At 47.0% G+C, this 14,254-nt stretch overlaps 1 protein-coding gene across 3 annotated transcripts in view; it reads right to left on the bottom strand.

Annotated features, from left to right (window-relative positions):
* GHR (growth hormone receptor) overlaps positions 1 to 14,254 on the bottom strand; it is a 198,769-nt gene that overhangs the window by 122,557 nt on the left and 61,958 nt on the right. For all 3 annotated transcript variants that reach the window (XM_038743638.1, XM_038743637.1, XM_038743639.1), the window contains one exon: positions 1,849 to 1,929. In XM_038743638.1, coding sequence (XP_038599566.1) covers positions 1,849 to 1,918 — 70 coding nt within the window. In that variant the 5' untranslated portion in view covers positions 1,919 to 1,929. The remainder of the gene's footprint in view (positions 1 to 1,848; positions 1,930 to 14,254) is intronic.

The raw sequence follows: 14,254 nt of genomic DNA, 5'->3' as shown, positions 1-14,254 counted from the left end.
TGGTGGATAGGGACTGTCTTTTATTTGTTACTGAATTGTGCTTTCCAAGCGCTTAGTATGTTTCTCTGCATACAGTAAGCGCTCAATTCATGAATGAATGAATGAAATAGAACCCATGTTCTCTGACTCCCAAGCCTGTGCTCTTTCCACTGATCCATGCTGCTGCTCAAATGTAGTTTTCCCAACTGTAAAATGGGGATTCAATGCCAGTTCTTCCTCCTACTTAGGTTGCGAGCCCCCTTTCAGTCAGTCAGTCAGTCAGTCAGTCAATTGCATTTAGGAGTGCTTACTATGAACCATGCTTACTTTGTGCCTCAGTTACCTCAGCTGTAAAATGGGGATTAAGACTGTGAGGCCCACGTGGGACAACCTGATAACTTTGTATCTAACTCCAGTGCTTAGAACAATGCTTGGCACATAGTAAGTGCTTAACAAATACCATCATTATTATTATTATGAACTAAGAACCGTGCTGCTTCTCTTACAGAGCTCACTGTTCACTACTGCACAGCTCCCCATTCCTTAGTGCACATCTGACCGTTCACTAATGCAGAGTTGATCATCCACTAGTGCCGCACTGACCGCTCACTAGAGAAGCAGCGTGGCTCAGTGGAAAGAGCCCGGGCTTTGGAGTCAGAGGTCATGAGTTCAAATCCCGGCTCCGCCAATTGCCAGCTGTGTGACTTTGGGCAAGTCACTTAACTTCTCTGTGCTCCAGTGACCTCATCTGTAAAATGGGGATTAAGACTGTGAGCCCCCCGTGGGACAACTTGATCACCTTGTAACCTCCCCAGCGTTTAGAACAGTGCTTTGCGCATAGTAAGTGCTTAACAAATGCTATCATTAGTATTATTATTACTGCAGAGCTGACTGGTCGCCGATAATAATCATCATGGTATTTGATAAGCGCTTACTATGTGCCAAGCACTGTTCTAAGCGTTGAGGTAGCTCCAAAGTAGGTTGGATACAGTCTCTGTCCCACATGGGGCTCACAATCATAATCCCCATTTTACAGATAAGCTGACTGAGGCACAGAGAAATGACTTGCCCAAGGTCACCCAGCTGACAAGAGGGGGAAGTTGGATTAGAACCCAGGTCCTTTGGATTCCCAGGCCCGTGCTCTATCCATTAGGCCACGCTGCTTCCGAGCTCACCATTCACTAGTGCAGAATGTGCCATGCAGTCGTGCACAGCTCATTATCCACTAGTGCAGAGCTGACTGTTCACTAGTACAGAGCTCCCCCTCCACTAGTGTGAAATTCACCATTTACTTGTGCTCCTTGCACTAGGAGTCCAATTAAAGATGAACGTTGCCTGAGGAGTCCAATTAAAGATGAACGTTGCCTGAGGAGTCCAAGCTCTGTGCTATGGGCAGATCGGGCCCTGTCTGTCAGTAAATTGCACTTACTGAGCGCTTATTTTGTGCAAAGCACTGAACCAAGTGCTTGGGAGAGTACAATATAACAATAAACAGATACATCCCCTGTCCATAGCGAGCTTGCAGTCTACAACCTATCTTCAGTTGATCCATTCTAAGAGAAATTTCAGGGTCTATTCCTCCACCTCAGGATGAAGCATCGCTGCTCCCTGCGAATCTATATACATCTGTTAAATTGTCGATTTGGACTCTCCCAGGCATTTAGTACAGTGCCCTGCACTCAGTAAATGCTCGAGAAATATGATGGATCGATCTGCAGCTTTTAGTTTGGATGGATAAATAACCTAAAATTCCTAGCTTCCCGTTCAGAAAAATCCAACCGTTTCCAAATGCCTTCTTCCTGCTAAGAACCTGGGCTTAACAGACAGACTGACAAAACTTAGAGAAAGGAGAAAAAGATAAGCACTCACCCCTGCTCCAAGAAACGGCCTCGTATGAGCTTGTCAATGCTAGGGTAAAGAGCAGCTGCCAGAGACCCATACCTGAAGATCCTGCAATGACAGACCAAATGTGAAGTCAAAACGATGCAAACCGAATCATTAAATTCACACGCTCTTCGATCCACCTACTAATTCGTGAATGAATGCCTAGTGTCAATAGAGGGAAAAAGGCATATTCTAATCTTTTCTATTACTTCCAAGTCACACGTCGTAATGCGCTTTATGAGACCAAGCAGCAGGTTGTAATAAATTCCATTTCCCGTGGGTCCTCGGCTCAGGAAATGATATGGACACAAAGAGATTTTTCAATTCTTGGCTGACAGCCTTAGCCTCCTCTCCACAACAAATCACTATCACTCTCCCCCACCTCCCCAACAAATTACCCCCCCGCCACCTCCCCACATTGCTACAACAACAGGACAGATGTAGTTCACTTTAATTTGAGCTGGAAATAGAATAACGTGTTAGCAACAACACCAAGCGTGAGGTCTTACGGCAAGCTATAAAAGGGAAAGCAAAATAACCTGCAGTAATAGTTGGTGAAACCTCCTTGTTATACTTGCCCAGAAAGCAAAGCAGTAGACAGAAATATGTGATGAAGCACCCTAATGAAGTTTAGCACGAGGTGGGAGAGGAAGAGATTGGTGAAAACACTTGCATTCATAATTTATGTCTGCACGTAATAATAATGATAATAATGGTTAAGTGCTTACATTTATAGTTCATATTTGTTAAGCACTTACTATGTGTGCAGCCCTAATACTACTACTACTAATAATAATGGCATTTATTAAGCGCTTACTATGTGCAAAGCACTGTTGTAAGCACTGGGGAGGTTACAAGGTGATCAAGTTGTCCCATGTGGGGCTCACAGTCTTAATCCCCATTTTACAGATGAGGTAACTGAGGCCCAGAGAAGTTAAGTGGCTTGTCCAAAGTCACACAGCTGACAGATGGCAGAGCCAGGATTTGAACCCATGACCTCTGACTCCAAAGCCCGTGCTCTTTCCACTGAGCCACACTACTTCTCTAAGCCCTGTTCTTAGCACTGGGATAAATACCAGTTAATCAAGTTGGACACAGTCCCTGTCCCACATGAGGCTCACAGTCTACTTGGAGCCACAAGTAGACTACAAGCTACAAGTAGGAGGAAGAACAGGCATTGAATCCCCATTTTACACGGGAGGAAACCGAGGCACAGAAAATTTAGGTGACTTGTCCAAGGTCACAAAGCAGGCAAGTGCCAGAAATGGGATGAAAACCCATGTCCTCTGATTCCCAATCCCGTGCTCTTTCCACTAGGCCACCAGTGGCTCCCCGGACTACCCTGAAAGCTCCCTGAGGGGAGAGATTGTGTCTTCTTCTTCACTGGTACAGTCCTCAATGTCTAGAGCAGTGCTCTGGACAACATTTTGCACCTGGTAGGTATTCATCATCATCATCAATCGTATTTATTGAGCGCTTACTGTGTGCAGAGCACTGTACTAAGCGCTTGGGAAGTACAAATTGGCAACATATAGAGACAGTCCCTACCCAACAGTGGGCTCACAGTCTAAAAGGGGGAGACAGAGAACAAAACCAAACATACTAACAAAATAACTAACAAAATATTCAATACTATATTCTGCACACAGAAGGTCAGAACAGGGCTCGACTTGCAGAAGACATCCGTTCAGTGCTTGGCATACAGCAGAAGCTCACTACAGTATTCTGTACCATATTAGGAGCTCAGTACAGTGTCTCATAACCCCTTGATTCCCTGTTGTCCTTTAACACTCACAATGAACCTACTTTGGAATCCTACTGGTCTTTCCTTCACCCCATCTCCTAGATAAGTCCCTTCCTCTCTAGCCAAACACCTTCCATCCTAGTACAAGCTCAAGCCAGATGCTGGTTAGACTACTGAATCATCCTCCTCGTTCATCTCCCTGCCTCCAACCTCCTCCACCTCCAAAAAGTGGCCTGGCCTAGTGGATGGAGCAAGGGCCTGGCCGTCAGAAGGAACTGAGTTCTAATCCCAACTTTGCCACTTGTCTGCTTTGTGACCTTGGGCAAGTCACTTACTGCATCAGCCTCCTCTCTGCTCTCCCATCCTCCTGTCTCTCTCCACTTCAGTCTATACTTCACGCTGCTGCCCGAATAATCTTTGTGCAGAAACGCTTTGGGCATGATACTTCCCTCCTCAAAAGTCTCCAGTGGCTACCTGTCAACCTACACATCAGGCAAAAACTCCTCACTCTCGGCTTCAAGGCTGTCCAACCCCTTGCCCCCTCCTACCTAACTTCCCTTCTCTCCTTCTCCAGCCCAGCCCGCACCCTCCGCTCCTCTGCCACTAACCTTCTCACTGTACCTCGTTCTCGCCTGTCCCGCAGTCGACCCCCGGCTCATGTCCTCCCCCTGGCCTGGAATGCCTTCCCTCCACACAGACGCCAAGCTAGCTCTCTTCCTCCATTCAAAGCCCTACTGAGAGCTCACCTCCTCCAGGAGACCCTCCCAGACTGAGCCCCCTTTTTCCTCTCCTCCTCCCCATCCCCCCGCCCTACCTCCTTCCCCTCCCCACAGCACCTGTAAATATATTTGTACAGACTTATTACTCTATTTATTTTACTTGTACATATTTACTATTCCATTTATTTTGTTAGTGATGTGCATTTAGCTTTAATTCTATTTGTTCTGACGACTTGACACCTGTCCACATGTTTTGTTCTGTTGTCTGTCTCCCCCTTCTAGACTGTGAGCCCGCTGTTGGGTAGGGACCGTCTCTAGATGTTGCCAACTTGCCCTTCCCAAGCGCTTAGTACAGTGCTCTGCACACAGTAAGTGCTCAATAAATACGACTGAATGAATGAACTTAGATTTCTGTGCCTCAGTTCCCTCATCTGTAAAATGGGATTGAGACTGTGAGCCCTACTGTGGGACAGGGACCATGTCCAATCTGATTATCTTGTGCTTGACACATAGCAAGCATTTAACAAATACCATCATTATCATTAGAGAAGCAGCGTGGCTCATTGGAAAGAGCACGGGCTTTGGAGTTAGAGGTCATGGGTTCAAATCCCAGCTCCACCAATTGTCAGCTGTGTGACTTTGGGCAAGTCACTTAACTTCTCTGGGCCTCAGTTACCTCATCTGTAAAATGGGGATGAAGACTGTGAGCCCCAAGTGGGACAACCTGTTCACCTTGTATACTCCCCAGCGTTTAGAACAGTGCTTTGCACATAGTAAGCGCTTAACAAATGCCATTATTATTATTTTTATTATTACTGTCTACATTACCTGCAGCAGCAGGGATCATCTTCAGACATCACTTGGCTCTCATTTCTCCTCAGTAAAAACCCTCCCCGGGCTTCCCATCACATGAAATTCGTTGTTGACAGGGAACGTGTCTACCATCCCATCTCTGTTGTATTGTAGTCTCTCAAGCACAGAAAGCGCTCAATAAATGCCACCGATGATGATGATGAAGCAAAAACTCTTCACAGTCAGCAACAAGGCTCTCCACCAACTCAGTCCTCCTTACATTTTCCCTCTCTTCATCATCTGCTTCCCAGATTACTCTCTGTTGTTCCCCTCTCTCGTTTCTCCCACCTCTATCCCTTCGCCCTCACAGTCCTCTCGGCTTGGAACTCCCTCCTTTCCCAACTCCGGCAAATCACAGCCTGCCCCGAATTCAAAATTCTCTGGAAGTCCCACCTCCTCCAACAAGCCTTTCCCATCGAATTCTCAGCATCCAAAGCCATATAAATCCATCAGCCATCTCTAGCACTTATTAACTTATTTATACCCATTCTTATCACTCATGGATTTGCTCATTCCATTGCATGTTCAATTATTTATTTTGACTGTGCTGTAAAATAATTTATGTCTCTACCCCCAATTAAAATATAAATAAACTCCTTGTGGGCCTGGAATGTGTCACTTGCTTGTTTTGTACTTTCCAAGTGCCTAGTGAAGCGGTGTGACCTTAGTGGGAAGAACAGGAGCATGGGAGTCACAGGATCTGGGTTCTAATCCTGGTTCTACCACTTAACTACTGGGTGACACTGGACATGTCACAACTTCTTTGTACCTCAAATGTCTCATCGGGGATTAGATGGGGATTAAATCCTATTGCGAGACTGTGAGCCTCATGTGGGGCAGGGTCTGTGTCTGACTTGATTAACCTGTATAGACCCCAGTGCTTAGAACAGTCTTGACACGTAGTAAGTCCTTATTCATTCATTCATTCAACCATATTTACTGAGCATTTACTGTGTGCAGGGCACTGTACTAAGCGCTTGGGAAGTACAAGTTGGCAACATAAAGGGATGGTCCCTACCCAACAATGGGCTCACAGTCTAGAAGGGGGAGACAAACATCAAAAATCCCCTTAAGCCCTTAACAAATACCACAATTAATTAATTAACTGCACCAATGGGAACTCAATAAACATTATTACTGTTACCCAAGAATTAGAGAACATGTCTACCAAGTCTGTTATATTGCACTCTCCCAAGTGCTTCATATAGTGGTCCCACTTCTAGACTGTGAGCCCGTTGTTGGGTAGGTACTGTCTCTATATGTTGCCGACTAGTACTTTCCAAGCGCTTAGTACAGTGCTCTGCACACAGTAAGCGCTCAATAAACACGATTGAATGAATGAATGAATACGATTGAATGATCAATGAATGAATGCTCTGCACCCACTAAGCTCTCAATAAATATGATACACTGCTACTGACAACAATGATGACAGGTACCTCACATCTGGACTTTCATTCATTCATTCAATTGTATTTACTGAGTGCTTACTGTGTGCAAAGCGCTGTACTAAGCACTTGGTAGAGTACAACATAACAACAAACAGGCACATTCCTGCCCACAACGAGCTCACAGTCTAGAGGGGGAGAGAGACACTGATATAAGTAAATAAATAAATAAATGATATATACAGATACGGGTTTATGCTTAGGAATGAAAACAAGTCTCCAGGGAATGTAAGTTCATTGTGGGCGGGGAACATGTCTACATGTCTACTGTGTCCAACCTGACTGCCTTGTATCTATCCCAGCACTTAGAACAATGTTTGGCACACAGTAAGCGCTTAATAAACACCATTATTATTATTACCATCTCTGTTATAGTGTAAGCTCTCAAGCTCTTAGTACAGTGCTTTGCACATAGCAGGTGCTCAATAAATACAATTGATTGATTGACTGTCTGTGAGCCTGGGGATTGCTATCCACCTTAAACACAAACAAGAAGTCTCACAGTAACATCTCTCGTGCCAACATTTTAACCAACGTCAGGCCTACCCCAGGCGAGCCCGATCTTGTCGTCTAAGTGAAAAGCCTCTGTTTTAGCTTTCGTGCACCGTAGGGTGAGTCAGAGGCTTAGCGCTTAATACCCTTACGTGGTGGGAGGATCAGGGAAAAGGAACAGATCCTTAGCAGGCCTCCTCCACTTCTGTCTCCAAGTCGAACAGAAATGTCTCAGACTTTGCTCCTCCTCAGTACCCTTCCTCCCTCCCCCTCGCTGTGGGCAGGGAATGTGTCTGTTTTACGGTTACATTGTAATAATAATAATATTAATGGTATTTGTTTAGCGCTTACTACGTGCAAAGCACTATTCTAAGCTCTGGGGAGGTTACAAGGTGATCACGTTGTCCCACAGCGGGCTCACAGTTTTAATCCTCATTTTCCAGATGAGGTAACTGAGGCACGGAGAAGTGAAGTGACTTGCCCAAAGTCACACAGCTGACAGTTGGCGGAGCCGGGATTTGAACCCATGACCTCTGACTCCCAAGCCCGTGCTCTTCCCACTGAGCCACGCTGCTTCTACAGTACTTCTGTGCTTCTGTACTCTTCCAAGTGCTTAGTGAGGAGCAGCATGGCTCACTGGAAAGAGCATGGGCTTTGGAGTCAGAGGTCATGGGTTCGAATACCGCCTCCCCCACATGTCTGCTGTGTGACCTCGGTCAAGTCACTTAACTTCTCTGAGCCTCAGTTACCTCATCTGTAAAATGGGGATTAAGACTGTGAGCCCCACGTGGGACAACCTGATCACCCTGTATCCTCCCCAGCGCTTAGAACAGTGCTTTGCACACAGTAAGCGCTTAACAAATGCCAATTATTATTATTATATTATTACTCTGCCCACAGCAGGAGCTCAATAAATACGATTGACTACTTCCCTCCTGCCCACCCTTTCTTCCCCATTCTGGCTTTGATGATGGCACTGCCGACGGGGATGTCTTTCCTCTCCATCCAAACTGCTACCCTGCTCATTCAAGCTCTCATCCCATCCCGTCTGGACTACTGCACCAGCCTTCTCTCTGATCTCCCATCCTCGTGTCTCTCTCCACTTCAATCCAAACTTCATGCTGCTGCCCGGATTATCTTTGTCCAGAAACGCTCTGGGCATATTACTCCCCTCCTCAAAAACCTCCAATGGCTACCAATCAATCTGCGCATCAGGCAGAAACTCCTCACCCTGGGCTTCAAGGCTGTCCATCCCCTGGCCCCCTCCTACCTCACCTCCCTTCTCTCCTTCTGCTGCCCAGCCCGCACCCTCCGCTCCTCCGCCGCTAATCTCCTCACCGTACCTCGTTCTCTCCTGTCCCGCCATCGACCCCCGGCCCACGTCATCCCCCGGGCCTGGAATGCCCTCCCTCTGCCCATCCGCCAAGCTAGCTCTCTTCCTTCCTTCAAGGCCCTGCTGAGAGCTCACCTCCTCCAGGAGGCCTTCCCAGACTGAGCCCCTTCCTTCCTCTCCCCCTCGTCCCCCTCTCCATCCCCCCATTTTACCTCCTTCCCTTCCCCACAGCACCTGTATATATGTATATATGGTTGTACGTATTTATTACTCTATTTATTTATTTATTTATTTATTTTATTTGTACATATCTATCCTATTTATTTTATTTTGTTGGTATGTCTGGTTTTGTTCTCTGTCTCCCCCTTTTAGACCGTGAGCCCACTGTTGGGTAGGGACTGTCTCTATGTGTTGCCAATTTGTACTTTCCAAGTGCTTAGTACAGTGCTCTGCACATAGTAAGCGCTCAATAAATACGATTGATGATGATGATGATGATGATGATGATGATGTTTTATCTGGATTTGTGAGTGGAGCTGAGGATGGCAGCATGTGTCGGGCAGTCCCTTCCTTAACTGGGTGCGTGAAAAGATTGCTCCGGGCTGCTCTGCTGCATCTGGTACTCGGGTGGGCCTGGCGCTTTCTTCTTTTCACCCATCAGCATCGCCACCTTCCCCAAGCTTCTGCCCCCATGGCTGACTGCCGCGCGCCAAGCTGATCTTTCTTCTGCTTCCCTTGCTACTACGGGAAGCAGCGTGGCCTGACTCCTAGAGCCACGGGCCTGGGAATCAGAAGGACCGGGGTTCTAATCCCCGCTCTGCCCCTTGGCTGCTGTGTGGCCTTGGGCAAGTTAGTTCACTTCCTCTGTGCCTCAGTTACCTCTTCTGTAAAATGGGGATTGAGACGGTCAGCCCCATGTGGGACGGGGACTGTGTCCGATCCAATTGCTTTGTATCTACCCCAGTGCGTAAAACAGGGCTGGGCACCAAGTAAGTGCTTCAGCGTGGCTCAGTGGAAAGAGCACGGGCTTGGGAGTCAGATGTCATGGGTTCAAATCCCGCCTCCGCTGCTTGTCGGCTGTGTGACTTTGGGCAAGTCACTTAACTTCTCTGTGCCGCAGTTACCTCATCTGTAAAATGGGGATTAAGACTGTGAGCCCCACATGGGTGAGCCCACTGTTGGGTAGGGACTGTCTCTATATGTTGCCAACTTGTACTTCCCAAGCGCTTAGTACAGTGCTCTGCACACAGTAAACGCTCAGTAAATACGATTGATTGATTGACTGTATCCTCCCCAGCGCTTAGAACAGTGTTTTGCACATAGTAAGCGCTTAATACCAAAATTGTTATTATTATTAAATACCACAATTATTACTAGGCCATATTGTTGGAGGTTTTGCTTCACTGTGACTTTAAGGAGTTTCTCGGCCCCTTCCCGTTTCAGGTTTCTCCACTTCAGCTCCCCACAGAGCAGTCCTTTGGACTATTCTTTTTGTCCCTCTCCTCACATATATCCACCACGGGACATCTGTAGCTGTCCATCCTTCCCTTCTAGACTGTGAGCCCCCCTTCTAGACTGTGAGCCCGCTGTTGGGTAGGGACTGTCTCTATGTGTTGCCGACTTCCCAAGCGCTTAGTACAGTGCGCTGCACACAGTAAGCGCTCAATAAATACGATTGATTGATTGATTGATTCTCTGGCTGTCAGTCGTATTTATTGGGCGCTTACTGTGCGCAGAGCACCATACTAGGCACTTGGAAGAGTACAATATAACAATACACAGTACGTTCCCCGCCCACAACGGGCGTACAGTCTAGGCAGGGATACCCCATTCGACACACAGGTAGGTACCAACGGCTTGACGCGTGTGCCCTTGTCAACTTCAACGGGTTGGGGAAGGGATCCCCCCTGATCCTGGAGCACTACCAGACCTCCACGCCTCCACCGGGCAGAACGAAGACGTCTGCCCAGTACATTCTCCAGCCCCGACCCTTGGGAGCGTTCAGAGCACTGGTGCCCCTTGACCATGTCATCTGGACGTGCAGGAGGCTGGTCAACAGGAATGTTGCCGTCACGCTTCGTGATCGATCGAAAGCCAAGCAAACAGTGATTTCTGACAACCGTTTCTCCAGTTGGCATGAGTCTGCCATCTGATTTAGGCTGCCAGTGGGGCATGAAAATTCCCAAATTCAGCCCTGACCTTGAAGTCCCTGATTCAGGGGCAATGGCAGCCCTGGCTTGGAGAGAAGCCCTATTAATAATAATAATAATAATATTTGTTAAGTGTAATACAATGCCTGGCCCATAGTAAGTGCGTAACAAATACCACAAGAAATCAATCAATCAATCAATCGTATTTATTAAGTGCTTACTGTGTGCAGAGCACTGTACTAAGCGCTTGGGAAGTACAAGTTGGCAACATATAGAGACAGTCCCTACCCAACAGTGGGCTCACAGTCTAAAAGAAAGTGCTTACTATGTGCCACTGTTCTAAGTGCTGGAGTAGATGCAAGTTAATCAGGTCAGTCAAAGTTCCTGTCCTACATGGGGCTCGCAGTCTAAGTAGGAAGGAGAACTAGTTTTGAATTGCCATTTTATAGATTATTATTATTATTATAATGGCATTTATTAAGTGCTTACTATGTGCAAAGCACTGTTCTAAGCGCTGGGGAGGTTACAAGGTGATCAGGTTGTCCCACGGGGGGCTCGCAGTCTTAATCCCCATTTTACAGATGAGGTAACTGAGACGCAGAGAAGTTAAGTGACTTGCCCAGAGTCACACAGCTGACAAGCAGAGAAGCAGGGATTTGAACCCATGACCTCTGACTCCAAAGCCCAGGCTCTTTCCACTGAGCCACGCATAGAGAATCAATCAATCAATCAATCATATTTATTGAGTGCTTACTGTGTGCAAAGCACTGTACTAAGCGCTTGGGAAGTACAAGTCGGCAACACATAGAGACAGTCCCTACCCAACAGTGGGCTCACAGTCTAGTGGAAAAAGAGCACAGGCTTTGGAGTCAGAGGTCATGGGCTCAATTCTGCCAATTGTCAGCTGTGTGACTTTGGGCAAGTCACTTCACTTCTCTGGGCCTCAGTTACCTTATCTGTAAAATGGGGATTAAAACTGTGAGCCCCCCGTGGGACAACCTGATCACCTTGTAACTCCCCAGTGCTTAGAACAGTGCTTTGCACATAGTAAGCACTTAATAAATGCCATCATTATTATTAGAAGGGGGAGAAGTGAAGAGACTTGTCCAAGGTCACCCAGCAAGAGAGTGGCAGAGGCAGGATTAGAACCCAGGTCCTCTGATCCCTAGCCAGAGCTCTTTCCACTAGACCACGCTGCCTTCTACGAAGCGACTTGCCCAAGGTCACACAAGCAGGCGAGCCGCGGAGGCAGGATTAGAACCCAGGTCCTCTGACTCCCAAGCCACAGCTCTTTCCACTAAACTACACTGCCCTGGACGTTCAGAGCAGTTGTGCCCCTTGACCATGTCATCTGGATGGGCAGGAGGCTGGCCAACGAGAATGTTGCCATCAGGTTTCATGCTCTATCGAATGCCAAGCACACAGTGATTTCTGACAACCGTTTCTCCAGTTGGCATGAATTTGCCATCTGATTTAGGCTGCCAGTGGGGCATGGAAATTCCCCAAACGCAGCCAACCCATCCTGTAGATACACAATCGATGGTATTCACAGAACATTTACTGGGTGCAGAGCACTGTTCTAAGCACTTGGGAGAGCTTGCCTTCCGATTTAGGCTGCCAGTGGGGCACGAAAATTCCCCAAACGCAGTCTACCCAGCCAGTAGGTAAACAATCACTGGTATTCATCAATCGATCAATCAATCAATCGTATTTATCGAGCGCTTACTGTGTGCAGAGCACCATACTAAGCGCTTGGGAAGTGCAAATTGGCAACATATAGAGACAGTCCCTACCCAACAGTGGGCTCACAGTCTAAAAGGGGGAGACAAAACCAAACATACTAACAAAATAAAATAAATAGAATAGATATGTACAAGTAAAATAAATAAATAGAGTAATAAATATGTACAAACATATATACATATATACAGGTGCTGTGGGGAAGGGAAGGAGGTAAGATGGGGGGATGGAGAGGGGGACGAGGGGGAGAGGAAGGAAGGGGCTCAGTCTGGGAAGATCTGTCATTCACACTCTTTGCTCCCAAGTGCACAATAATAATAATAATAATAATAATAATAATGGCATTTGTTAAGAGATTACTATGTGCAAAGCACTGTTCTAAGTGCTGGGGGGGATACAAGGTGATCAGGTTCATGGAACATTTACTGGGGGAAAGCGCTTTTCTAAGCACTTGGAAGAGGTTGGCAGGTAAGAGTCTTGCTCTCCAGGAGCTTACAATCAATAAGAGGACTTGTTTGGGTTTTCAGGAAGAACAGTGGCATGACTCCCCATGACCATTATTAAATTGGTCTTAGACTGTCAGCTTGTTGTGGGAAGGGAAAGTGTCGGCGAACCCCATTGTAATGTAGTCTCCCAAGTGCTTAATACAGTGCTCTGCACGTAGTGGGTGCTCAATAAATACCACTGATTGACTAATGAAAATATTTTGGATTGGTATGGACCTTTTATTTTTCTTACTTCCTTTGATTAGTTGTTTCATCCTCATATTTCATGCACATGTTAGGATCCCCATTTTAAACAGATGGAAACTGGCAGAGGCAGGCTAGGTGATTAACCAGTATAATAATAATAATAATAATGGTATTTGTTAAGCACTTACTATGTGCAAAGCACTGTTCTAAGCACTGGGGAGGTTACAAGGTGATCAGGTTGTCCCAGGGGGACTCAGAGTTTTAATCCCCATTTTACAGATGAGGGAACTGAGGCACAGAGAAGTTAAGCGACTTGTCCAAAGTCACACAGCTGACAGTTGGCAGAGCTGGGATTTGAACCCATGACCTCTGACTCCAAATCCACTGAGCCACGCTGCTTCTCCTGTATCAGACCAGTATCATACCAGTATCAGAACCAAAGTCCTTCCAACTCTCCAAACCACATTCTGTCCAGATGACTCCACTGACTTCCAGATAATAATAACTGTGGTGTTTGTTAAATACTTACTATATGCCAGACACTGTACTAAGTGCTGGGGTAGATCCAAGGTAATGGGGTTGGACTCGGTCCCTGTACCACCTAGACCTCACAGTCTTAATCTCCATTTTTCAGATGAGGTAACTGAGACCCTGAGAAGTGCAGTGATTCACCCAAGGGCACACAGCAGACAAGTGGCAGAGCCAGAATTAGAACCCAAGTCCTTCAGACTCCCAGGCCGGTGCTCACCGGATATTGTTTGCCTCTCGATTTTGCCCGCGGGTGGGAGAAGGGAGGGCCGTGAGCAAGGTACACCATGTGCAGATAAATCCAACTCGCCCAAAACACGAACGGGAAATTCCTGCGGCTGGAGACCCATTGGAGGATGGTGGGGAAGAGGGTGAAACTCAGGCGTCAGGGAAAAGGAGATGATATCAGCTGACAGCTGTCAGTGCGAGGCTTACTGAGGAGCCCAGCCACGATGACGGCAGGAGGGAGAATGGGCCTGGATTCAGCTGGAGCTAATTGCTTCACTGGGAAGCAGGAGCCAAGGAACATAAAGAGAGCTTGTTTACTGTTGTCACCCGCTCTCTGCCCTGTGCTTGACGCTTGGGCAACGGGAGTGAGGTTGCAAGGAGCCCCTTTTGTGCTGCTGACTGAATTCTGGTAACGGATATGTCTGGGGCTTGGCCTAAGGTGCCCGGATCTCCGAATTTCTGTTC

The sequence above is a fragment of the Tachyglossus aculeatus genome, chromosome 3 (assembly GCF_015852505.1).
Source record: "Tachyglossus aculeatus isolate mTacAcu1 chromosome 3, mTacAcu1.pri, whole genome shotgun sequence".
NCBI lineage: Eukaryota > Metazoa > Chordata > Mammalia > Monotremata > Tachyglossidae > Tachyglossus > Tachyglossus aculeatus.
The sequence above is the reverse complement of the archived record's forward strand: the minus strand, read 5'-3'. Positions and strand labels throughout refer to the sequence as shown.